Here is a 22,267-nt window from a genome sequence, read left to right on the forward strand (position 1 = left end):
TCGCGCTGTTGGATCGAATAGAATTCGTAGCAGAATGATCTGAAAGAACAGATTTATCTTTAGAGAATTTTTTTTACTGACCAGAGCATCTTTTTCTGCAAAAAGAAAATTCAGTTCTTTTTCCGCAATTTCTATGGATTCACCCATTTCATCCAACTCCTCTTCTTTGCGGGAAGATGGGTTGTTTCTGATTTCGTAAGTTTGCGTTTGATTTCCATCAGTTTGGCTTCTTTGCCGAAAATTTCTCGCTTTTTTTTCATAACCCCATTTTGTATCATTTTTCCAGGATCACAATTTTTTCGTCAGACCTGATGCTTCGGACCCCACAGTGTCTTCGGTGGCGACAAAAGTTTTGGCTTCTACTATTTTTGTCGCAAATTCGTTTTGTGTCGCGTTTCACACACACTTATGTCGAAGAAGGCGCAGACTCGCAACAACGCGTTTAAACTGATTTCCTTCCCTATTTCCAGCACATGTTCCTGTTTTTCGCATCCGCTCCAAACGCGCGAAGTTGCCTTTTTATTAAGGTTTCCGTGACAAATTTTCGATACACAGCAATGTTGTTAATCTGCTGCTGATTCCATTTCCACATTTTTGATTCGTAGTATTGTTATGGACTGTAGTTCAAGGTGTCAGTGTCAAATTATCGATCCGACTCTAAGGACCACTCTGTTAAAAAATAATCGAGGCTGTTTAATTCTTTATAAACTTTTCTTCTTATTACTTATATTTTCTGCGAGGTGCGATGCTTGGCATCGTTTTTTTTTAGAAAGACCACCCACTTTTTAGATTAAAATACTTTTAAATTAAATCTGGTATTCTGATTCCATTTCCACATTTTTGATTCGTAGTATTGTTATGGACTGTAGTTCAAGGTGTCAGTGTCAAATTCTCGATCCGACTCTAAGGACCACTCTGTTAAAAAATAATCGAGGCTGTTTAATTCTTTATAAACTTTTCTTCTTATTACTTATATTTTCTGCGAGGTGCGATGCTTGGCATCTTTTTTTTTTAGAGAGACCACCCACTTTTTAGATTAAAATACTTTTAAATTAAATCTGGTATTCTTTTATCAGAGGTATTCATACAAATATAAAATAAAGAAACATAAATTGACACCGTTATACTTACCGTACGGTACGTACTGATGACGTTTAATAATCTTGCCGATTGGAAATGATGTAGCCAAAAATTTCTATAAAAATAGCCAATAAATAATGTATAATATAAAGCAAAAAAAATATTTTTTTAATTCAGCTCAACTGACTTTAAGTTTGAGCAAAGCATATATAAAAATTATATTATGAGTTTTAATATTGTATTGTTAAGTGTCATAGCTACGGTTCAATGTTTTTAAAGGGACTTAATTAATATGGGTATTTTTATACCCTTGCAGAGGGTATTATAATTTCAGTCAGAAGTTTGCAACGCAGTGAAGGAGACGTTTCCGACCCTATAAAGTATATATATTCTTGATCAGCATCACTAGTAGAGTCGATCTAGCCATGTCCGATTGTCCGTCCATCTGTCCGTCCGTCTGTCCGTCCGTTTATATGCAAACTAGTCTCTCAGCTTTAAAGCTATCTGCATGAAACTTTCTCAAAAGTTGTCTTTCTATTGCAGGTAGTTTATAAGTCGGAACGAGCCGGATCGGAGGACTATAGCATATAGCTCCCATAGGAACAATCGGAAAAATAAATTTAAAATAATTATAACTTTGCTGTTTTTTAATTTTTTGTTTAGTTCTTCGACATATAGTAATGGTTAAATATTTCCGATTTACGGTTTAAATTTCATCAAAATCGGTCGACTATAGCATATAGCTCCCATAGGAACAATCGGAAAAATAAATGAAAAAAAATTATAACTTTGCTGTTTTTTAATTTTTTGTTTAGTTCTTCGAGATATAGTAATGGTTAAATATTTCAGAATTATGTTTTAAATTTCATCAGAATCGGACGACTATAGAATATAGCTCCCATAGGAACAATCGGAAAAATAAATGTAAAAAAATTATAACTTTTCTGTTTTTTAATTATTTGTTCAGTTCTTCGACATATAGTAATGGTTAAATATTTCAGAATTATGGTTTAAATTTAATCAAAATCGGACGTCTATAGCATATAGCTCCCATAGAAATAATAAAAATATATAAAATAACTATTTAATAATTGAGCTGCAAATCATCATAGTTTCAATGTTTTTCAGCATATACTCAAGTAAATCATAATTTAAATGTTTTCAAAAGTATTTAATTCATGCAATAGCTGCAAGGGTATATGAACTTCGGCTTGCCAAAGTTTGCTTTCTTTCTTGTTTTTATCAGAATTTAGTTTTTAAAACAATGTTCAAGTGTAGCTGGGACACTTAACAATAAAATATTAAAAACAACAAATTTACCTTTAGCTTTAATAATTAATTACAACGCATTTGTTTAAACCTATTTGGATTTGGTTTATTTTTTAAATAAGCTCGCTGCAATTTTCACATTTATAATTAGTTCTGTAGAATATATTTATATTTATTTCAATACCAATGGAAAAGTTTAAGCCCAAGGCTGGGCATTTTTAAGCATGTTTACAGGCACATTTCAGTGTGATTTTATGAACATTATACATACATTTTTTTCCCCTTTTTTTAAAATTATTTTTAAGATTTAGTATACATTAACAAATTTTCTAAAATTTTGAAAATGGTGTTAGCCCTTTGTCCAAAATATTATGTTGTTGCCAATAATGCTACAGTTGAAATACAATAAAAGCAAGAAAAGTTAAATGAATTTCGTCAGATGTCCAAAAAAGTGCAATATTAAAACTAAAAGCAGTCTGTCAAATTTGAATACAGAAAACAATTTTACCTGCGACATTATAGCTCACGCCTATAAACTAGGGAGCTTGTGTCGCAACAACTTTTTGGAATATTGACGAAATATGTTTTATGAGATTTCTTAGACAGGGCCGAATCATTGACATGCTAGGAAAAGTAAAATGTTTGAAAAAGCAGAATATCTAGACTATAAGAGCTAGGCAGTTGGGATTAAACAGAACTTGTGATGCAGGGGCAGGTTATGGAACATAAGTTTTAATTTGAATTTTACTCAAGAGCATCGAAATATCATGGAAAAGTTCAAATAATTAGTTTAACATTATAAAAAACATTTAAAATATATTTTGATACTTTGCTCGCATATTACCAATTATTTGATATGTGTTTTGTATTTGAGCCGCGATTCAACAAAATTTGGAACTTGTTTTCTAAGGAAGTTAGTAATTCGTTGCTCTGAATATAAAATCAGAACCAAATGTAACATATATTAAAATCGATAATTTTGTTGAGAAGACAGTTTTTTTAGTCAGCCACGTCTGCTTTATCTTCTTTTTCATCAATTAACCACAGAGGGCACATTCCAAGCAGGCAGCCCACAGTGATGCCAACAATACGTCCCTATAATGTTAAACGTTTTTTTAAGTCAAATATCTATTTTATGGGTTCTTCAGGTCACATACATAACTGGATGACCGCTTACTAGACTTCAGTTCGAATTGCGCTGGAGTTAACTTGGGCTGCTTCAGACCCAATATCTGGCATCCGTTCTCCACGTAAGTGGCCATTGTGATGCCCAGAATATCACTAATGGTGTTGCCAAGGCCAGCTGCTGCCATCGTAGATAGTGTTATAAAGTGGCCCAAATAATATTCAATATATTCGCCCTGCAAGTTCCATTAGCTAGAAGTAGGATTGTTCTTAGTCTGAAGACAAACTTACCGCCATAATCATGATAAAATTGTCAAGAAATCCGAAGGCTATAAAAGGTACTGCATTTACAAAGAAAACTAATAATAAATGACGATTTATTTGTTATTAGGTTAAAAGTACTTGATCCCTTACTTACTGCTGTACAATTGACCTGCGGAGGGTGGTGCTGCTGATTCAACTGAGAATGAGAAAGAAGAAAAAATGTATGTATAAGCCACTGACAAAAGTGATGTTGGGCCAAGTACGTTGTTATTTTCTGCGCACATCAGAGCTAGTAGCTGATTTAGTTATTACCCATTTTTTTTCGCAGCCAATCATCTGGCACAGCACAATAAGTGCCTGCAATGACCTGACCCAATGCCGCTTTATGAGAGAGTCGTCCGAAGCGAGTGCGCCAACTGCCAACGGCCAGCTGGCCTGCAAACCCGATGAAAAATTCAAGTGTCACGGTGGTGTAGATGGGACGGTTGCGTGTTTTTTGTTCCAGTGTTGTTTGTCGAAAGTGTGTAGCCGATTAGAAATATATCGAAGATGGAAATCAAAAGAAATATTAAATTAAAAAATATTAATTTATAAATGGATTAAAAAAAAAATAAAGTTGTTTAATAACATGAAGGTTATGATATTGTGGCAGCCGTTTAAAATTATATTTAAAATAAAAGAAAGAGCTCTAAAGTCGAGTTTCAGTTCTAAGCAGTGGGATAGCTAGACAGGCAAGTGCCCTAAAGCAAAACGATATTCAGAGCCAAGGAGGAATGGTTTCAAAAAAAATCAGCAGGAGCACATTAACGGAGCATTGCCTAATTGGAGTTAAGTTATTATCGATCATCTGCCTTAAGAATCTCAAGACAAAACATTAAAGTCCGTGATTCTGAATAATTAATGATACTGAGCTTGTCCATTACAATCTCTTACTCGGCCTAACGGTAGACTCCTTTCTCCTCGCTCTCATCCAGACGCGGCGGAGTGCAGTACCTTGAAACTTGGTTGATCTGGTGAAGTAAGGCCTTAGAAAAGGAATTGATGTCGTCTGCGGTAGGAAGAGAAGGATGGCCCTGGACCAGGGCAGAAAGTCGGGCACCGAAACATTTTTATCTGAATCACGAGGCAAAAAACTGATTTTGGCGTTTAATATATTTATATAAGCATATATGTTTGCTTACAAATGAAATGGGTCCAATTACTCGTTCGAAACAGCTAACCTCGAATTGCTCTCAAATAAATATCTTAACGTAAAAAACTGGGAGCTGAACAATTTATTTTGTTGATCGTCTCCTTAGGCAGACTTACAACAATGTAACTATCCTAATTAACAGTCATGATGACTGCCTAATCCGCTATGTCGTTTCGATTTAACAGGTTTTTGTTTGAAAACCGAGTTAAACCCCTTTCCAGATTTCTGTCAAAAATAAAAGCCACTAAATAAAAACCTTCGAGTAGCTCCTATACACACACTTCCCTCCTTATCCTTAGGAGGTAATGACTTTCAACATTTAGGACTCCCTTGGCGAACACTGAATACTCGACATCTCAACTCCTTTAGGCCTTTTAAATCCCCAGGACTAGACTTTTTATTTTCAGCACAACAGCAAACACCCCTCTTATAACACCTTTCGAAAAGACAATTTCCCCTTTTTACTTAAAATATAGAAAAACAATGAATAATAATAATAAATAAATACCTTTTCTTAACATGCACCCAACATGCTTGTTAAAAGTTGAGCAACCGTTAGTGGGACTCATTCACTCGATGGTTGTGGCAGAGTTGTGACCTCAAGCTAATAGAAGCGTTAGCCGAAGAACTCAAGGGGTAGTCCTCTTCCATTTACTATGGCTCATGGAAAGCAGCCCTATCAACACTCTCGCAGGTAAGTGGCCTAGTAGTCTTCCCAAATAAAACGGAACTGGTCCTGTCCACTATTAAATAGAGAATACCACCCATTATACAACAAACACGCTCTATCTTTAGCGGCAAAGATCAATACCTAGAGTTTATACTTGAGAAAAACAACTCTGCAAGAAAGGAGCTGGGCGCATCCTTTTCATTTCAAAATTGTATATGATGTTGTTCCAGCTTCATTGTGTGAGCTTCGTTTAGACACATGGTATACTTTTCGTTATAATACCAGCACGCTGCAAAATATTTTACTGCTGCTGATAAATCTTCGCTCTTTTAAGTCTGTCAATTCTTTCTGTCTATTCTCCACTTCATCATTACTCGGATTGCGCTTTCATATCGCATGCTATTATTAAGATCGCCTTTCCTTCCACCAGGTTATTCGGCAATGCATTTTTTTCCCATAGAATGCCACTCTTCTTTGGCTTCTACAAAGGTCGATAATCCCGGACTGGAAAACAATATTTTTTTAAATATTTCTGGTATGCAGCTTAAGGCTGCTCCTGTAAGAATACAAAAAATATAGGTATTGTGTTTACACCCAATGCTCTAAAGGTGGAAGCGTAATTCTAAAAGACCTCCATTAAGCTTTGATGACTCAAACAACTTATATGTTACTTATCTGCTTTGTCTGGTACTTTCTACTAGTTTATCGAAATATCTGTCAATAGGATTCTTTATTAACAAATAGAAAATGTTTTCTTTGAATTACGTAAATCCGTTTCAGCATAAGTTCGTTCAATTTCGGCCCACCATTATAAACTTAGCTGTGTTTTGCAATAACAGTTCCGGTCTTGTAAGAATTGCTCTCAGGCTTTTATTATTGATTTTTTTCTTTCTAGAGAGTAGTGAATACAGTGTGATGGTTAATGCAAAATTCTCCAGCGCCTATATTGCTACTTATTTTCTACCTCAAGTGCTCTTGTGGTGCTGTACATGATACAATCTCATGTGTTTTACATTCCCATAGTATCCATAATGTTCGTACGGGATCTTGTCGTTGGATGCCCTATTTTACTTGGACTAGCAAGCCCTGCTTAAATAAAGACCCAAATGAATTTTAAAAGGCAACAAATTATTATAAGGGAGATAGGCATAATTTGTTCTATAACAAAACAGTGCTGGCTTATTTCTAACTTATTATTAGGTTCATTTAATTTCATGTAAAACTAGCCATATATGGACTTGTGAACAATCCGTTGGCTTAACTGAAATAAATAAATAAATTTAGATTTAATTTAATGTAAAACTAGCCATATTACGTTTTATGAATAATCCATTGGCCAAACTAAATACAAATAATAATATCGTAGGTAATATAACAACTTAACCAGTAAAATTGAATATGGCAATTTTTATGGACTTCAGTGTGTGGAACGGGTCTAAGCTGAACACACAAACAAGAGGCGAAGTCTACCTCACCGAATTGGATATTAAAAATACCTCATTAATTAGGATTTTAGATGGTGCCATCTGTCGAAATATTTGCATTTTTCGCTAATAGCTTTTTTATTAATGATCCAATTTCGAAAAGTATTTTGTTATAAGTATATATATATTGACCGAATAAACATATACAGCTTTACAACTCTACAATGACTTAGAGGGACATGACAGACTTTCACGATTTGTGAGCGTTAGTTTTTCATCAGTTTTTCTAAATATCTGGAAAGATTATTTTAATATTCCACTCCATAACAAAATGGAAACGGATGTCCAATATTGTAGAGGTTTTTTCTCATTTACAACACTAGTGTTCCTCGCTTATATCACCTTATCAAAATAGTTTTATTAAATGAAGGGCACGAACCTACTTGAATTGACATCTATTGTAGTTCCATTGCAGTCAAAGGTTTTTATTACACAGATTTTAGTAAATCGGGTTTCTGAATGATCTATTAACGATTAAAAAAAATCGGTGCGTCCTGGCTGACATGATTACAAGCCTTGTAGAGATCAGAAAACAAAAAATTAACAAATTCTTCATTAATAAATTTGACGCTTTTGAGTTGACAACTTAAAAAAATAATAATAAAAATTACAAAATGGTGTCGACTTGAAACCAATAAAATTTTTTTACCCAAATTTTTTGAATATTTTAAAAATACTTTTAATCAAAATTATGTTTAGATCCGGAGCAGACGCGATAAAGTTTTATAAACAATATACATACCAAATAACGCTTGACTTGAAGGTTTTATTTTTTTGATTAAAAAATAAAACTCGAACTTCAATTTTTTTGAATATATAACCTATTTTTGAAAAAAGGTTCCATTCCTAAGTGGACTACGACCAACATTAAAAATTTTCTTTTGGTTTCTACAAAAACCGAAACCTGCATTAATATTTATGTTTAAATCTCTCCATAACTTGCCGAACTGGAAACTAACACAAGCCAGAAACTAATTGTTAAAAAAGCACAAGATTGGCCCAGCTGATGTTTGCCTGATCAATTCAATGGTTCAATCCATTTTTGTCTGAAGTTTGCAACGCAGTGAAGGAGACATTTTCGACCCTATAAAGTATATATATTCTTGATCAGCATCCGTCTGTCTGTCCGTCCGCTCCTACGCAAACTAGTCTCTCAGTTGTCTTCCTATTGCAGGTTGTTGAACGATCGGGACCGGACGACTATATCATTAAGCTCCCATAGGAACAACCGTAAAAAAAATTAGAACTTTGACGTTTTTTAATTTTTTTTTAAGTTTTTCGATATTTAGTAATGATTTATAATTTTGGAATTACGGTTAAAATTTGATCAAAATTAAAAAATTTGATCAAACAAGACATTTGCAAGAACAGAATAATACCCCGTACAAAACTCCAATGACCCAGCAAACAGAAAAAATTAAATTTTTAGCAAGCATAAGTATCGAAACCCTTTATATCTGAACGTCTCCTATACCCAACAATAGCTGATGAGTTTGAGCTGACGTGCAAACAATCATAGCTAGTCCAATCACTACTTCCAAGGTAGTGCAAGTGTGATGAAAGTTACCAAAACATTTTGTGTTATAGAACTACGACCTTCGAGTGTTTCACGGTTGAAGACGGAATTATTTTTTATAATAGATTTATAGACCTAGATTTATTACCCTAGATTTAGGGTTTTTTTGACAGTCTAAAGGGACTTTTATGGGGAAAGTTTATTGTTTTTTTTTTAAGAATTTTACTATTCAGCTCTGTGTTCTTTATTTAAAAAATTTACCAAATAGAGAAATTGACTTATTTGTAAACAAGACTACAAAATATCGAACACCAACTTTAATTTTCATTTCCGACCCTATGAAGTATATATATCGCTAGGAGAGAATGACGGTTTAAATTTGATCAAAATCAGACGACTTTATCATGTAACAAAAACTGAAACTTCCCTGATTTTTATTTTGTATACCCGTTACTTGTAACTGTAACTTCCCTAATTTTTAGTTTGTATACCCGTTACTTGTATCTGTACCTTCCCTAATTTTTATTTTGTATACCCGTTACTTGTAGAGTAAAAGGGTATACTGTAATCGTTTAAATTATGTAACAGGAATAAGCAAGCCTTTCCGAGCATATTAAGTATATATATTCTTAATATGTTGATGTTGAAAAGCTTTTCAATTATCATTGATAGAGACGTCAGAAGGCTGACTGGCCTGGATGACAATGGCTGTGTCTTGTCCTTTCCGGACTTGTGGATCATTGTAATGACAAACTTTTTTCATTGTTGAGGATAAAAGCACCATTTCAACATGCTGTTAAATATTACAATGGGAAAATAAACTGCACAACCCGGCGCTTTTTTATATCTTGACATTTTATGACTCTGGTCACTTCTTCTGGTTGGAATATGATATGTGTGGTTGCTTAGTGATTGCTGATTATTGGGTGCATAAAGCTATTTGTAGCTAAAAGTGGTTTGAAGACGTTTTTAGGCGAACGGCAAATGTATTTGCCTTCTCTTCGTTGCTGCGATCCCATTCACTGTTTCTGAATGTAAAGGAGATCCACTCTCGATTAGTGGGCATATGCCTGATTTAGCTTTTCAAAGTGGGTATCGTTTACTGTTTGGAGAGATTCGATCCATAAAGCATAATTGAGCTCGATATCTCAAATCCTTTAAAGCTTTAAGTAGTAGGTTCTTGAATAGTTTTAAACGCTCCTTCGAGACTCGTGATCTATAAGATTGCCACTCTCGCCGAAGCCTTCTCTTATTACGATCTTTAATAAATTTAGAAACACAACTGCTGTGACAAGCAAACACTAATGCTTCTACTGAGCTGTCGTTGTCTTCTTTACCAAAAGTGATTAGACAGTCTTACAGGCTTACATACTTTCTGTATTTTAGCCAATCTGTGTTACTAAAAGTTAGAAAGTGTGGGTGAAGTAAGATTGAAGAGTGCTTTGATGATAGATCTGATAAGTGCTCTACGCGTGTACGAGACTGCTGCACTCTTCTGGTAACAGCAAAATCAATGAAATCAGGCTTCTTTTTAGGATCTGTTGGCCAGTATGTAGGCTTGCCCGGAGAGATAAAGTTAAGCTTGTTTCGTATTGTTATTAGCGTTGTACAGCTGTCTTCCTTTAGGGTTGGTGATTCGTGATCCCCAGTGTGCGTGTTTTGTGTTATAGGCACCAGCAGCTATAATGGGTCACGTAGTAAATTAAAAAAATTCTGCTTCGGAAATGAAGAAGCGCGGTGGACTTTATACGGCGGCTATGTTTATGTAGCCGCTTTTGAGTGTCTATATGTATTGATGTTGCTTATAAATAAGTTATTGCCAATGATGGTAATTGGTAAAGCCTAATGCGATTCTTGATTAGAATGTCAGTACATTCATGTGCTTTTACCATGCTGCGAAATTCCATTTGCATTCCAGAATGATAATAGCGTTTTCTGCATTGCTTCCATTGATTTTAACCCATTTGACAAGTGAGCGGTAATTTCAGGACCTTGGTTCGATGTCTGTTACTGCGTTATTCCTGCAGTGGCTTGGGAAGGTGTCGGCCTAGGCCTAGGCATATGAAACGTTGTTATAGCCTAAACAAGAGAAACTCCCGGCGTCGTGGTTCCGTTAGTGCGAATTACTTCCAGGACGAAGTAGTTTTATTATTGTGATGCTTTATTTAGTATTATATAATTGACTTAATTAACAAACTGAGTGTTGTGTGGTGTTTTAAACTTTAATGAGTGTGTCTCTGTGGACTGCTTAGCGTGAGATTTCGGCATCGAGTGACTTTATTAGAGTTTTTCGTTCCTGATCTGTTACCCTCACGCATACATTACCGATCTCTGTCTGTGTTGTCAGAACCGACGTCCACTCCGTGTGTTTCTCTCTTCTTGCTCTTCTGGTTTGTTTCTGATTCCTACATTTGGCCCTTCATAAAATCAGATATTGTGGATGTTTTCAAAGGTCCTTCGCTATCGCCCACTTTCTCCGCATCATACCTGCCATGCTTGTGAACTTTGACGACCTTATAGGGACCAAGATGCTTTCCTTTCAACTTTAAACCCACCCCATACTGAGTACACTTAATCGCAACTAAGTCATTATACCCTTGCAGAGGGTATTATAATTACAGTCAGAAATTTGCAACGCAGTGAAGGAGACATCTCTGACCCTATAAAGTATATATATTCTTGATCAGCATCACTAGGCGAGTCGATCTAGCCATGTCCGTCTGTCCGTCCGTTTATATGCAAACTAGTCTCTCAGTTTTAAAGCTATCTGCATGAAACTTTCCCAAAAGTTGTCTTTCTATTGCAGGTAGTATATAAGTCGGAACGAGCCGGATCGGACGACTATAGCATATAGCTCCCATAGGAACAATCGAAAAAAAAAATAAAAAATTATACCTTTGCTGTTTTTTAATTTTTTGTTTAGTTCTTCGACATATAGTAATGGTTAAATATTTCAGAATTACGGTTTAAATTTCATCAAAATCGGACGTTTATATCATATAGCTCCCATAGGAACAATCGGAAAAAAAAAATACAAAATAAAATATAATTTGCTGTTTTTTAATGAACTTCGGATTGCCGAAGTTTGCTTCCTTTTTTGTTGACTTTCCTTTTTCTTTTTCCTTTTTGAATCGATTGCTTTTCTGTTCTCCCCCTGTCAAGCTTGAATGTTGTCCCTGGCTTGTTTGCGTATCTCTTCACGCTCTTCGTCCAACAGGCTTTCTTTGAGTTGTTAGCACCTGTTAGCAACTTGAACGGCGTTACCTTTGTGCTCCTATGCTCGATATTGTTTATTTGCTGCTGCACTCTACTCACGTGTTTTTACCAATTTCCTTGATTTTCTAGGCTCATCTTTGACAAAATTGGTCCCACGATCTTATGCATTCTCTCAACCTTCCCATTGCCTCGAGGTACACCTGTAGCGATCAATAAATGCTGGATCTTTTCTTTGTCGCAGTATTCCTTGAATAAGTGCGATGTGAAAGCTGCACCCCGATCTTACACGATCCTGAAGGGATTTCCAAATATTATGGCCTGCCTGTCTAGCACCTCCTCAACTCCAGTACTACGCGTCGGATACAACCAAACGTATTTCGAAAATGCATCGACAACTACTAAGATATGATTTTATCTTTTCTTGGTGATCTCCATCTATGTGATAAGTGACTAAAGGTTTGTCCCCCTTATCGATAGGATTTAGATATCCCTTCTGTTTTCCGGATTTTGCGTTAACCAAGATGCACTCCACACAGCTCCTCCTCTCCTGTGTTTCCTTTGCCGAAAAATTACCTTGCTTATGAGCAATCTGTACATTCTCAGTCTCCATTTGAGATGGAACTACCATCAACTCTCTGTCTGGTTTTTTAAACAATATTTGATTGGCGATGTAATAATTCTCATGTCCCTATGTTTCAACTAGATTCCTAATTACATTTGTCCACTCGTCTGCCACCTGAGCTTCCTTCAACTTGTGCACTGTCAGTCAACACAAAACAAGCTACTCGACTCAGTGCGTCTACATGCCTCATATTTCTAAATGATCGATGTTCTATCTCGTAATCGTAGTCTTGTAGATACATTGCCAACCTAGCCACCCGCAACGGACGGGGTTCATCGTCATGGCGAACGCGTTACCATCTGTGATGATTTTGAACTTCGTTACCAAAACATAAATTCGCCATTTTGTTAACGCTCTTATGACTACTTGGTTTTTCTACTAATGTACATGACAGTGTGTAACTGTCCATCGTCTGTATCCTTTTGCAGAAGAACTGCCTCAAAACCAAACTTCGATACATCCGTGTGTATTTCCGTAGCCAATCTAGGATTGTACAGTTTCAAAACTGGTTTGCTAGTCAACACTGCCTTTAATTGCTCGAGTGCTATCTGCTGTAACTCCTTGAACTCAAACTTTACATGCTTTCTCAGCAAATCGAACAATGGCTTAGCTATTACTGCGTATCCATCCACAAACTTTCGAAAATATGATGTCAAACCAAGAAATCGCTGGAATGTTTGATACGGCCTGTGTTTTCTAATCGCTGGGTGTGATCGAACCATTTTCGATAATATATCCTAGAAAATCTACCCTGTTCTGCAAAACTTGGCACTTGGTCCAATTGATTTTCAATTCGTTCTGTTCTGCGACCTCAAGAACTCTTTGCAGCTTTTGTATTCCCTCTACGACATCACTGCTTGCAGCTTTCAGTAAGCTCCAATTGCCAATATCACGCTCCGCTGAGCAATTGTTCTGCATATATATACACTTTCAACTGACTCCATTCAACCGTAAGTGCACACTCTTCAAGTTCCTCGATCCACTGATTAATGTCAGGTAAACCAGTTCCCGGAAACTGAGACACACTCCCCTCTACATCCTTTAATGTAAGCCAAGATCTACCTGTGTTCGCATTTCCTATTTGACTGTTCTGTTCGCTTACAATCCGCTTTTCCCTGGGCGCACCATTCCCTGCACCTGCCTGGTAATTGTCTGAATTCACTTATGCAAAAGATCCATCCTCATCATCATCCACTAATTGTTCTAAGACCTAGCTCTGACAAGTTAGCGCACAATCCTGCCACGAGCAGTGCCAAAATATCTTGCCTGTTCATTTTTACTTAAATATAATTATAGAATATAAGGATATAAAATATAGTGCTTATACAATACAAAAATGTTTATCAAATCCGCCTACACGGCAAAATTAAGTTTGTTATATATACTGGACTTTCAAACTGTGAACTTTACTTTACTTTACTCTACGTTAATGTGAAATGAATGTCAAACCTTAACACTATGTTCTTTAGCTGTTGACACAACGCACAGGTTCGCACTCTGTTAAATTTTAAATTATTTCCTACTCTCCAATAAGACCAACAATAGGTCTCCAAAACGAAATTAGTAAGTGCTGCTCTCCAATTTTCTTTTCTGGCAAAGCGCGTTCTGCCAGCCAAGTTAAAAAAAAACTTGTCTCGCCTCTCGATGTTTTCATTGTCATCCACCAATATTTCTTCAACCGTTTCTTTCGCCAGTTCAGCAGTACAGCCTTGAATTTGTACCGCTGCCTCACCAGAAGTTCTTCTCGCCGTGTCACCAATACAGTTTAGAATTCGTCTCGCTGCCTCACCGGAAATGTTTTCGCCTTATCACCAATACTGATCCAAATGTTCTCGACGTCACATTGGCTGCATCACTAATACTGACTCAGAATATTGGCAGGATCTAGTGATCTAGTGATACTGCTTCATAAATATTTCGAGCTGCAGTTATTTATTGGGTTAGACGTTATTTTAGCTCTTTATAGACAGATCAGCCTTTGTACTTGGCAGTTTCCCCCACAGTTGCTACATTTTTTGGCAGAATGGTCCTCCTTATTTACAGGGCAGGCCTCAGTTGAATGTGCATCCCCACAGGCAACGCAATTCGTGCACTGGGCGGGTCTGTTCCGTTTGCGAGGTTCCACAATGTTGATTTTGCGGTGCAGTAGGTATTGAAGTTTGTAAATTGGGTGAACTTCATTTTTTTTTTTCAAATGCATATTATCAGGCTCATGTTCTACTTTGAACATTGATGGGGAATTTTATTTATGTTTATTATATTCATGGCCGTTTTGACGTCACAGCCCTTGTCTTTAAGTCTCGCTTTTATCTCATCGATCGGAACTCTTGATTCGATTCCTTTAATTACCACTTGAAGTCCTTTGCTACTTTTCAGTTGGTAGGTGTAGTAATTTATTTTGCCGTTGTCCAAGAATAAAGCCACTGTTTGATGGCCCTGTTCAATTTTTACTTGAATCTTGATTTTATTTATATTGCCCCTTTTAATAGACGTGACGTAAAATTTGTTTACGCCAATTTGATCCGTTATATTTTTAACCAATTCAGCACAATTTGCCTGGAAAACTTGTAGCGTTAGGATGAAATTTTATAATAAATACAAATACAAAATACAAATACAAAACATATAGGGGTTGCGGCCTTTCTGGCTTGGACTAAGGTGTGTGGGCGAGACCATCATCGTCGTTTGGGTCGATGCAATATTTTTCTTTTTCGATTGTGGGCTTAATTTCCTTATAAACTGCATATAGCGACCGATTCCAGTTTTTTATAACGATCCGTCTGCATTTATGCCATCTTTTGTTTGGGTAGGTTGGAGCTTGTCAGAAAAAAACTGACGTTACCGGGCGCAGAGTTATTGCAGTTGACGTGGTTGTTGTTAAATTTGCTGTCGTTGTAAAGGAACGATGTCACAGTTTTAAATAAGGGCATTGTGCTGGTAGTTGGTATCTGGTAGTTGTAATTAGCAAATTGTTGGTGTTGGTAAGGTTCTACGAGAGCCGACGTTCGTCATGTTGCTGTTTGCCGAGCGTTGCTCATTTAACTATGTTTTTAGAGCTTGCGCACTTACATGTCGTCCCTTACTTTTTTTACTCTTTTTAATATTTTTTTATTGAAAAAACTTGAAAATGATCATGCCTACCCTGAGTGTCTTTTCGCGAATTAAATTTCGGTTATTTTCACTATATATTCACTATATATATCACAAATCATTTTGGATTAAGTTTTCAGATCCACCCAGTTGGAATCTCATTCAGAAAACAGCGCAAGTTTTTATGTGCGTAAATTCAGGACATGTTTCGATTGGTCGTAAGCAGTTCCCAGTTGTTTCTGCTGAGGCTATAACCTTTCCCGAGCGCAAGAAAGCAACATATAGCACAGCAAAATCACAGTTCACCGTAACAGAGGCATTAAGCGAGCTTCGCTTAACGTATCGGGGGCTTTCCTTTTAGAAGAATTTTTTTTCCTCCAACTAGATTTTGAGCTACAAATGTTTAAGAAGAACTGATGCCATCTAATTGTGTTATCACAATGTTGAGTCTCTTTGTGCTCATCACGAAGATATTTCCAACAACAAAATTATTTGTTCTGCGAACTTTATGTTTTATGGAAACCTGGACACTTTCACACGAAGATATAACGGAATTTCGACATTAAAAGGACAATAAATATAAATCGTTTGAGTAGGAAAAACGGAATACTTATCTTTGCTAAGCTGAGTATTTCGCAAAATGTTTTATTTTTGTTCGAGAACGAGAAATCATAAAACCCGAAGAGCACCTAATAATCGATTGCATTTAAATTTCTTGACACGTAATTTTTAATTGTGTATAGGAATACTGGACGTCGAAAAAGTGCGCAGAATAGAAAATAATAAATTAATAATACTAGGAAATTTAAAGATTTGCAGATCCTTAAGGACCAATTCTCTGGGGGCAATTTGTAATGCATATATTTTATTTGGATTTAACAGCTCTCCAACAAGAAAACACCTTACGAATATTGATTGGAATTTTTGGCTTTCGAATTTGGGAAGCTCCAATTTGGTTAAACTGACAATTTTGTATGAATCTGACCTGTCAATTAGCCAATTTTTTTTCCATGAACATTGGCGGATTTCCTTTCAACATTATCAAAGTTCCCTTTCTTGCTAGCAAATAAAACAGCAAACTGCCGCTACTGCCCTTAACAAAAGCCTATGATTTGCCTAAATTTTCCAGGTAAATTTCTGATCATCATCTGGCCCGCTGCTTTTCCGAATCTTTGTGCATTACTGGTGCACACATTTAATGTCTAAAATCAGTCAAAAAATCATTGGTAGTCAAAAAAATTATACTTATTTAAAAGAGAGAGATGGAAACTGACCAACAAAAGTGTTGAACCACTGGTATGGAAATCAGCTGTGCTGCCCGAAATAATTCAAAGATTGTGGGTTTGATTTTAACAATGTTTTTGCAACTTTTGGCAAATAAAAAGTTGAGAAGACAACAACCCCGAGCAATGTCCACGTTCTTCTCCATAAACTTCATAAATATGACGTCTTGTTTGATGTTCTTATGTTTCCTCCTAATAAATTTAATTTTAACAAGAAAGGAAGCAAACTTTGGAAAGCCGAAGTTCATATACCCTTGCAGCAATTGCAAAAACTAAATATACTTAACAACAGTTGGATTATGATTTACTTGCTTATATGTTTAAAATCATTCAAACTATACTGATTTGTAGCTCAAATATTCGATAGTTCCTATGTCAGCTATATGATATCGTTTTTCGATTTGAACTGTCAAATTAATAATAAGACAAAAGGAATTGAAAAGAAAATTTCAAAATGGAAAAATTACATTTCAAATTTTTTTTTTTTATGGGAGCTATATGATATAGTCGTCCGATTTTAATGAAATTTAAACCGTAATTCTGAAATATTTTGTCATTACTATATGTCGAATAACTACAAAAAAAAAATTAAAAAACAGCAAAGTTATAATTTTTTTTATTTATTTTTCCGATTGTATCTATGGGAGCTATATGCTATAGTCGTCCGATATAGCTCGTTCCGACTTATATACTACCTGCAATAGAAGGACAACTTTTGGGAAAGTTTCATACAGATAACTTTAAAACTGAGAGACTAGTTTTTGTATAAACGGACGGACAGATGGACAGACGGACATGGCTAGATCGTCTAGCCTAGTGATGGTGATCAAGAATATATATACTTTATAGGGTCGGAAATGTCTCCTCCACTGCGTTGCAAACTTCTGACTGAAAATTTAATACTCTCTGCAAGGGTATAAAAAGAGAAAATATTCGTTAATCTTACTTACATTTTGTAGTTTAAATTTTGTGCGTGAATCATCTGCTGCACAAGTAGTGTTCGGAACCAAAGTGGCCAAAGACCATGAAAAAGGTCCCATCACAACACGCTTTTCACAATAAGTAAATTAATTTAAGGCGTAAAAGGAACAAAAACCCTTTTTAACTTAACTTAGATAATTTACACTTCAAACTATATAAAAAAAACCGTAAAGCGCTTGCTAAAAATAAGTCCCTTGCCTTGTTTCTATCAAAATTGGAAAAGGTCTGGGAAATTCGAATCCGTGTAAATCTTTCGGAAGTGAAAACTGGAACAGGGCTGATTGATAATATGGCACGATTATTTCTAAAGCATCTACTGTTTACAGCAGTCCCTTTGGAAATATTTTTTCAGTATAAAAGTCGCATACAAACTTATGTTCCAACATTTAAGGGTTCCGCGTTCCGTATACCCTAAATAACTGACACTATTTTTTTTTAGGTTAAATGCAAGTCAGAACATAAACTGCTTAAAACATGTTATTAAGTGTCATGACTCTTTTTTAAAATTAAAAAAACAAAATTGTAGAAATTATCAAAAAAAAAATATTGGGGTTTTCTAAAGTACTCTATATTATTATTAATTATTTTGTTAAATTAAAATTTTTTATTTTCATATTCGTCACATTAAAGTGATTTTCGTAGAGGGAGAGCTTTAAAGTTTCCATATTTGCTGGATAGCATGAACACTAGGATCCTTTATACTTTAAGCAGCAAAAAGAGTTTACTATAGCAATAAATTTACAAATTTTTCTTCCACAAGAAAAAACCTGGGCTGAACCTCGCAACATAGGCATTGGTAAGTCAAAACAACATAGTATTGTTAATGTTGATCTTAGTGAATTAAATTAAAAATTTGTGCAATCAGATGCTCGTTGTGTAATGAGTACCTGAACCTGCAACCTTTCTGTGATAATAGCTTTAACTTTGTGTGTATTAATAGTTGTGATGTCTTAAAATCTATTCTTAAAGTGAAATCAAATGCAGAAATATTATAATTTTTCTTCCTGGCATACTATGTATGGTACATAACTGACAAATGATAGATCACTTTCTTAGCACTCTTAAACCGTAGTAAAGCTTTCGACACGGTCGACCACAAGATTCTCTGTTCCAAGCTCAGTAACATCTACAACTTTAGTATCACAGCAGTTGCAATAATTAATACGAAAGGAAGCAAACTTCGGCAAGCCGAAGCTCATATACCCTTGCAGCTATTGCTAGAATTTAATTTTTGAAAACATTAAAATTATAATTTACTTGCGTATATGTTTAAAAACATTGAAGCTATGATGATTTGCAGCTCAATTATTAGATAGTTATTTTATATATTTTTATTATTTCTATGGGAGCTATATGATATAGTCGTCCGATTTTGATGAAATTTAAACCGTAATTCTGAACTATTTAGTCGAAGAACTAATAGAAAAATTTAAAAACAGCAAAGTTATAATTGTTTTTGTATTTTTTTCCGATTGTTCCTATGGGAGCTATATGATATAGACGTCCGATTTTGATGAAATTTAAAACGTAATTCTGAAATATTTAACCATTACTATATGTCCAAGAACTAATAGAAAAATTAAAAAACAGCAAAGTTATAATTTTGTTTGTATTTTTTTTCCGATTGTTCCTATGGGAGCTATATGATATAGCCGTCCGATTTTGATTAAATTTAAAACGTAATTCTGAAATATTTAACCATTACTATATGTCCAAGAACTAGTAGAAAAATTAAAAAAACAGCAAAGTTATAATTTATTTTTTTTTTTCGATTGTTGCTATGGGAGCTATATGCTATAGTCGTCCGATCCGGCTCGTTCCGACTTATATACTACCTGCAATAGAAAGACAACTTTTGGGAAATTTCATGCAGATAGCTTTAAAACTGAGAGACTAGTTTGCGTAAAAATGGACGGACAGACGGAGATGGCTAGATCGACTCGCCTAGTGATGCTGATCAAGAATACATATACTTTATAGGGTCGGAGATGTCTCCTTCACTGCGTTGCAAACTTCTGACTGAAATTATAATACCCTCTGCAAGGGTATAAAAACATTGTGCGTGGGGTGCCTCTGGGCTCTCTGTTAGGTACTTTCCTAATAATCTATTAAACTGTAATGTTCATTTGTATGCAGATGACGTTCAAATATATGTAAGTCGACCTTTATGTGATATGTGCCATTGTATATCTATATGTAATACTGAACTAAGAATGGGTAATAAATAAGCGCAAGACAATGGTTTGGAATTAAATCCTCTTAAATCAAAATGTCTTATAATATAATATATAATGTCTTATAATAAAAAGCCCCAGAAACTCACAACCACCCCTGTATTGTCATTAATAATATTTCCATTAAATAGGTACGAAATGCTGTTAACTTATAGCCTGATTCCATTGTCGCATTTAATGTACCTATTTTATGGAGTGGAAATATTTGGTCATTGTGATACTCGGAACTTTCAGAAATTAAAAGTAGGTTTTAACTCCACAGCCAGATATATATTAATTAAAAGAAGAGTCCAAAGCATCTCCAATCTGGCAGTCCTTTTATGACCTGAAGCTCGAACGATGTATAGGTTATAGAACTCTTATCGTTCTACACAAAATTATAATGACAAATGAACCCACTTACCTCGCTGACAAACTTGTGCGTGCCCTTTCAAAAAGAACTCATAATTTAATTTCTCAGAGGACAAGGTTTTGTGTTCTCAGAGACCATTTTATATCAATGCTGTTCGATTGTGGCTCGAACTGCCTCACTACCTCAAAACAATAAGAAGGGCTAATCAGTACAAAGTCAAATTCAAAGAATTTCTAAAACAACAATTAAAAGAACACTTATTAGTATTAAATTAAATTAGTTTTAAATATCATAAGTGAACAACTGTCTAGTGATTAAAGAAATATTGTCTGTTTTAAATTGTCTTGATTATAAACACATAGTGACTAGCGTAATCATTCATAAGCGTAATTCATTCATTCTTAAACTTGAAACGCTAGGGTACATCCAAATAAATAAATAAAATTAAATGATAATTGTCTGTCTTTCGGATTTCGGACGCGAGGTCCCCAATGAGTACGCTTCGCATTATTATCACCTGCTGCAAGGAACCGGTCTCCTAACTATTGAATTAGTGCTTTAATTGGTTTTTGGAGACGGAAAATCAGGGAGAAGAGTAAACAGCGGCAAGTGAGGTCATACCACAGTTTGTATTTATGTTTATTGTTGTAGCCTGCAAGCAGGTTGTTTCGTACGTTCAAAGAACCAATGACACATGGGTGTTGTGGCAGAGTGTGATGACGTTTCTGCGTTTGGGTGTCTGGGTGCCCTTTGAGTAGGGTAGTGAAGAATGTTGACAGATGAGACTGCTGAAATAGTCTTGTATACCGGGCATCCCTTATAGTTGGCATTATGGTTACCTCCGCAGTTACAACATTTTCGCCAATTTCAGCAACCATGGTTTTCCGCTTGTGTGGTTCTTCAACAGATATTTTACGATGCAGAAGGTATTGCAGATTATAGATGGAGTGAACTTTGTTTTTCTTGATTTGTTTCGTTTCGGGTTCAATTTTAAACATAGGCTGCGGAACAGATATTTTACGATGTAGAGGGTATTGCAGATTATAGATGGAGTGAACTTTGTTTTTCTTGATTTGCTTCGTTTCGGGTTCAATTTTAAACATAGACTGCGGAACTTTATTTCTGTTAATTATCATTATGGATCCTTTCACCGAAAAGCCTTCCGATTCCAAAACACGAACTGGTGCAAAAAAGCTTTTATTTTTGTGTTTTAATGCTTTGTCTACAATTCGGTAGTTCTCCTTATTCAGAATCTGAAGTTTGTCAGTGACTTTATGTTAAGCGTATGCTCGCCGATGAGGCAAATAACTGAGTTTATCAGCTCGTTGCTTATTGTTTCACGTAAGTATATGGGAGGCGGCTTGTTTAGACTATACTTCGTCGTCGTTGACAAGCAGTGCAAACTTATCTTCGTAAAGAAAGTTTTAAAACGTTCTCGTTTTTTTAGGTTGCGGGCTTACGCTTTACATTTATATACCTATCCAAACTGGTGGCACAGGGCGGTTTGGTGCATCCTCAATTTGTAATGACGGTACCAATATGCTCAAGTCGGCATTTGTAGGTGGTCGACAATGTGAAACCGAAATCGCGCGCCTTATATTCGAGCTTGTTTTATTGAGTTGGCTGTTTATAGCTGTTTGACTGTTTATAGCATACGGGCCAAATTTCATGTTAATGTCATTATCTGTAATTTATTTACGCTTGTGTTTACCAAACGACCAAGAGTGCGTTTTTCGATTTTTATAATGACTGATTAAATGTGTGATAAAATTGAGCAGAGAAGTGCAAATTTGGAGTGAAAATTCAGCTGAGGAAACGCTGAGGATGTTGTGGAAGACCTTTAGGGATTTTACCATGTCGCAGAAAAATTTTTATAGATGGTACAAAGA

General features: G+C 35.5%; 1 protein-coding gene across 5 annotated transcripts in view; it reads right to left on the reverse strand.

Annotated features, from left to right (window-relative positions):
* Positions 1 to 2,496: 2,496 nt before the first annotated feature.
* The window catches only part of LOC108149200 (transmembrane protein 65), a 36,867-nt gene continuing 17,096 nt past the window's right edge, over positions 2,497 to 22,267 (reverse strand). The window contains exons 1-6 of one of the 5 annotated variants that reach the window (XM_017276631.2): positions 5,439 to 5,731; positions 4,051 to 4,173; positions 3,889 to 3,934; positions 3,766 to 3,833; positions 3,507 to 3,710; positions 2,497 to 3,444 (exon numbers count right to left, since the gene is read on the reverse strand). In XM_017276631.2, the coding sequence (XP_017132120.1) occupies positions 3,349 to 3,444; positions 3,507 to 3,710; positions 3,766 to 3,833; positions 3,889 to 3,934; positions 4,051 to 4,074 (438 nt within the window). In that variant the 5' untranslated portion in view covers positions 4,075 to 4,173; positions 5,439 to 5,731 and the 3' untranslated portion in view covers positions 2,497 to 3,348. Of the gene's footprint in view, positions 3,445 to 3,506; positions 3,711 to 3,765; positions 3,834 to 3,888; positions 3,935 to 4,050; positions 4,174 to 5,438; positions 5,732 to 22,267 lie in introns of those variants that run through there. The other 4 variants (XM_017276629.2, XM_017276625.2, XM_017276626.2 and 1 more) reach the window with 4 other exon arrangements.

Source organism: Drosophila elegans, unplaced genomic scaffold (genome assembly GCF_018152505.1).
Source record: "Drosophila elegans isolate 14027-0461.03 unplaced genomic scaffold, ASM1815250v1 contig_402, whole genome shotgun sequence".
In the NCBI taxonomy this organism is placed as follows: Eukaryota; Metazoa; Arthropoda; class Insecta; order Diptera; family Drosophilidae; genus Drosophila; species Drosophila elegans.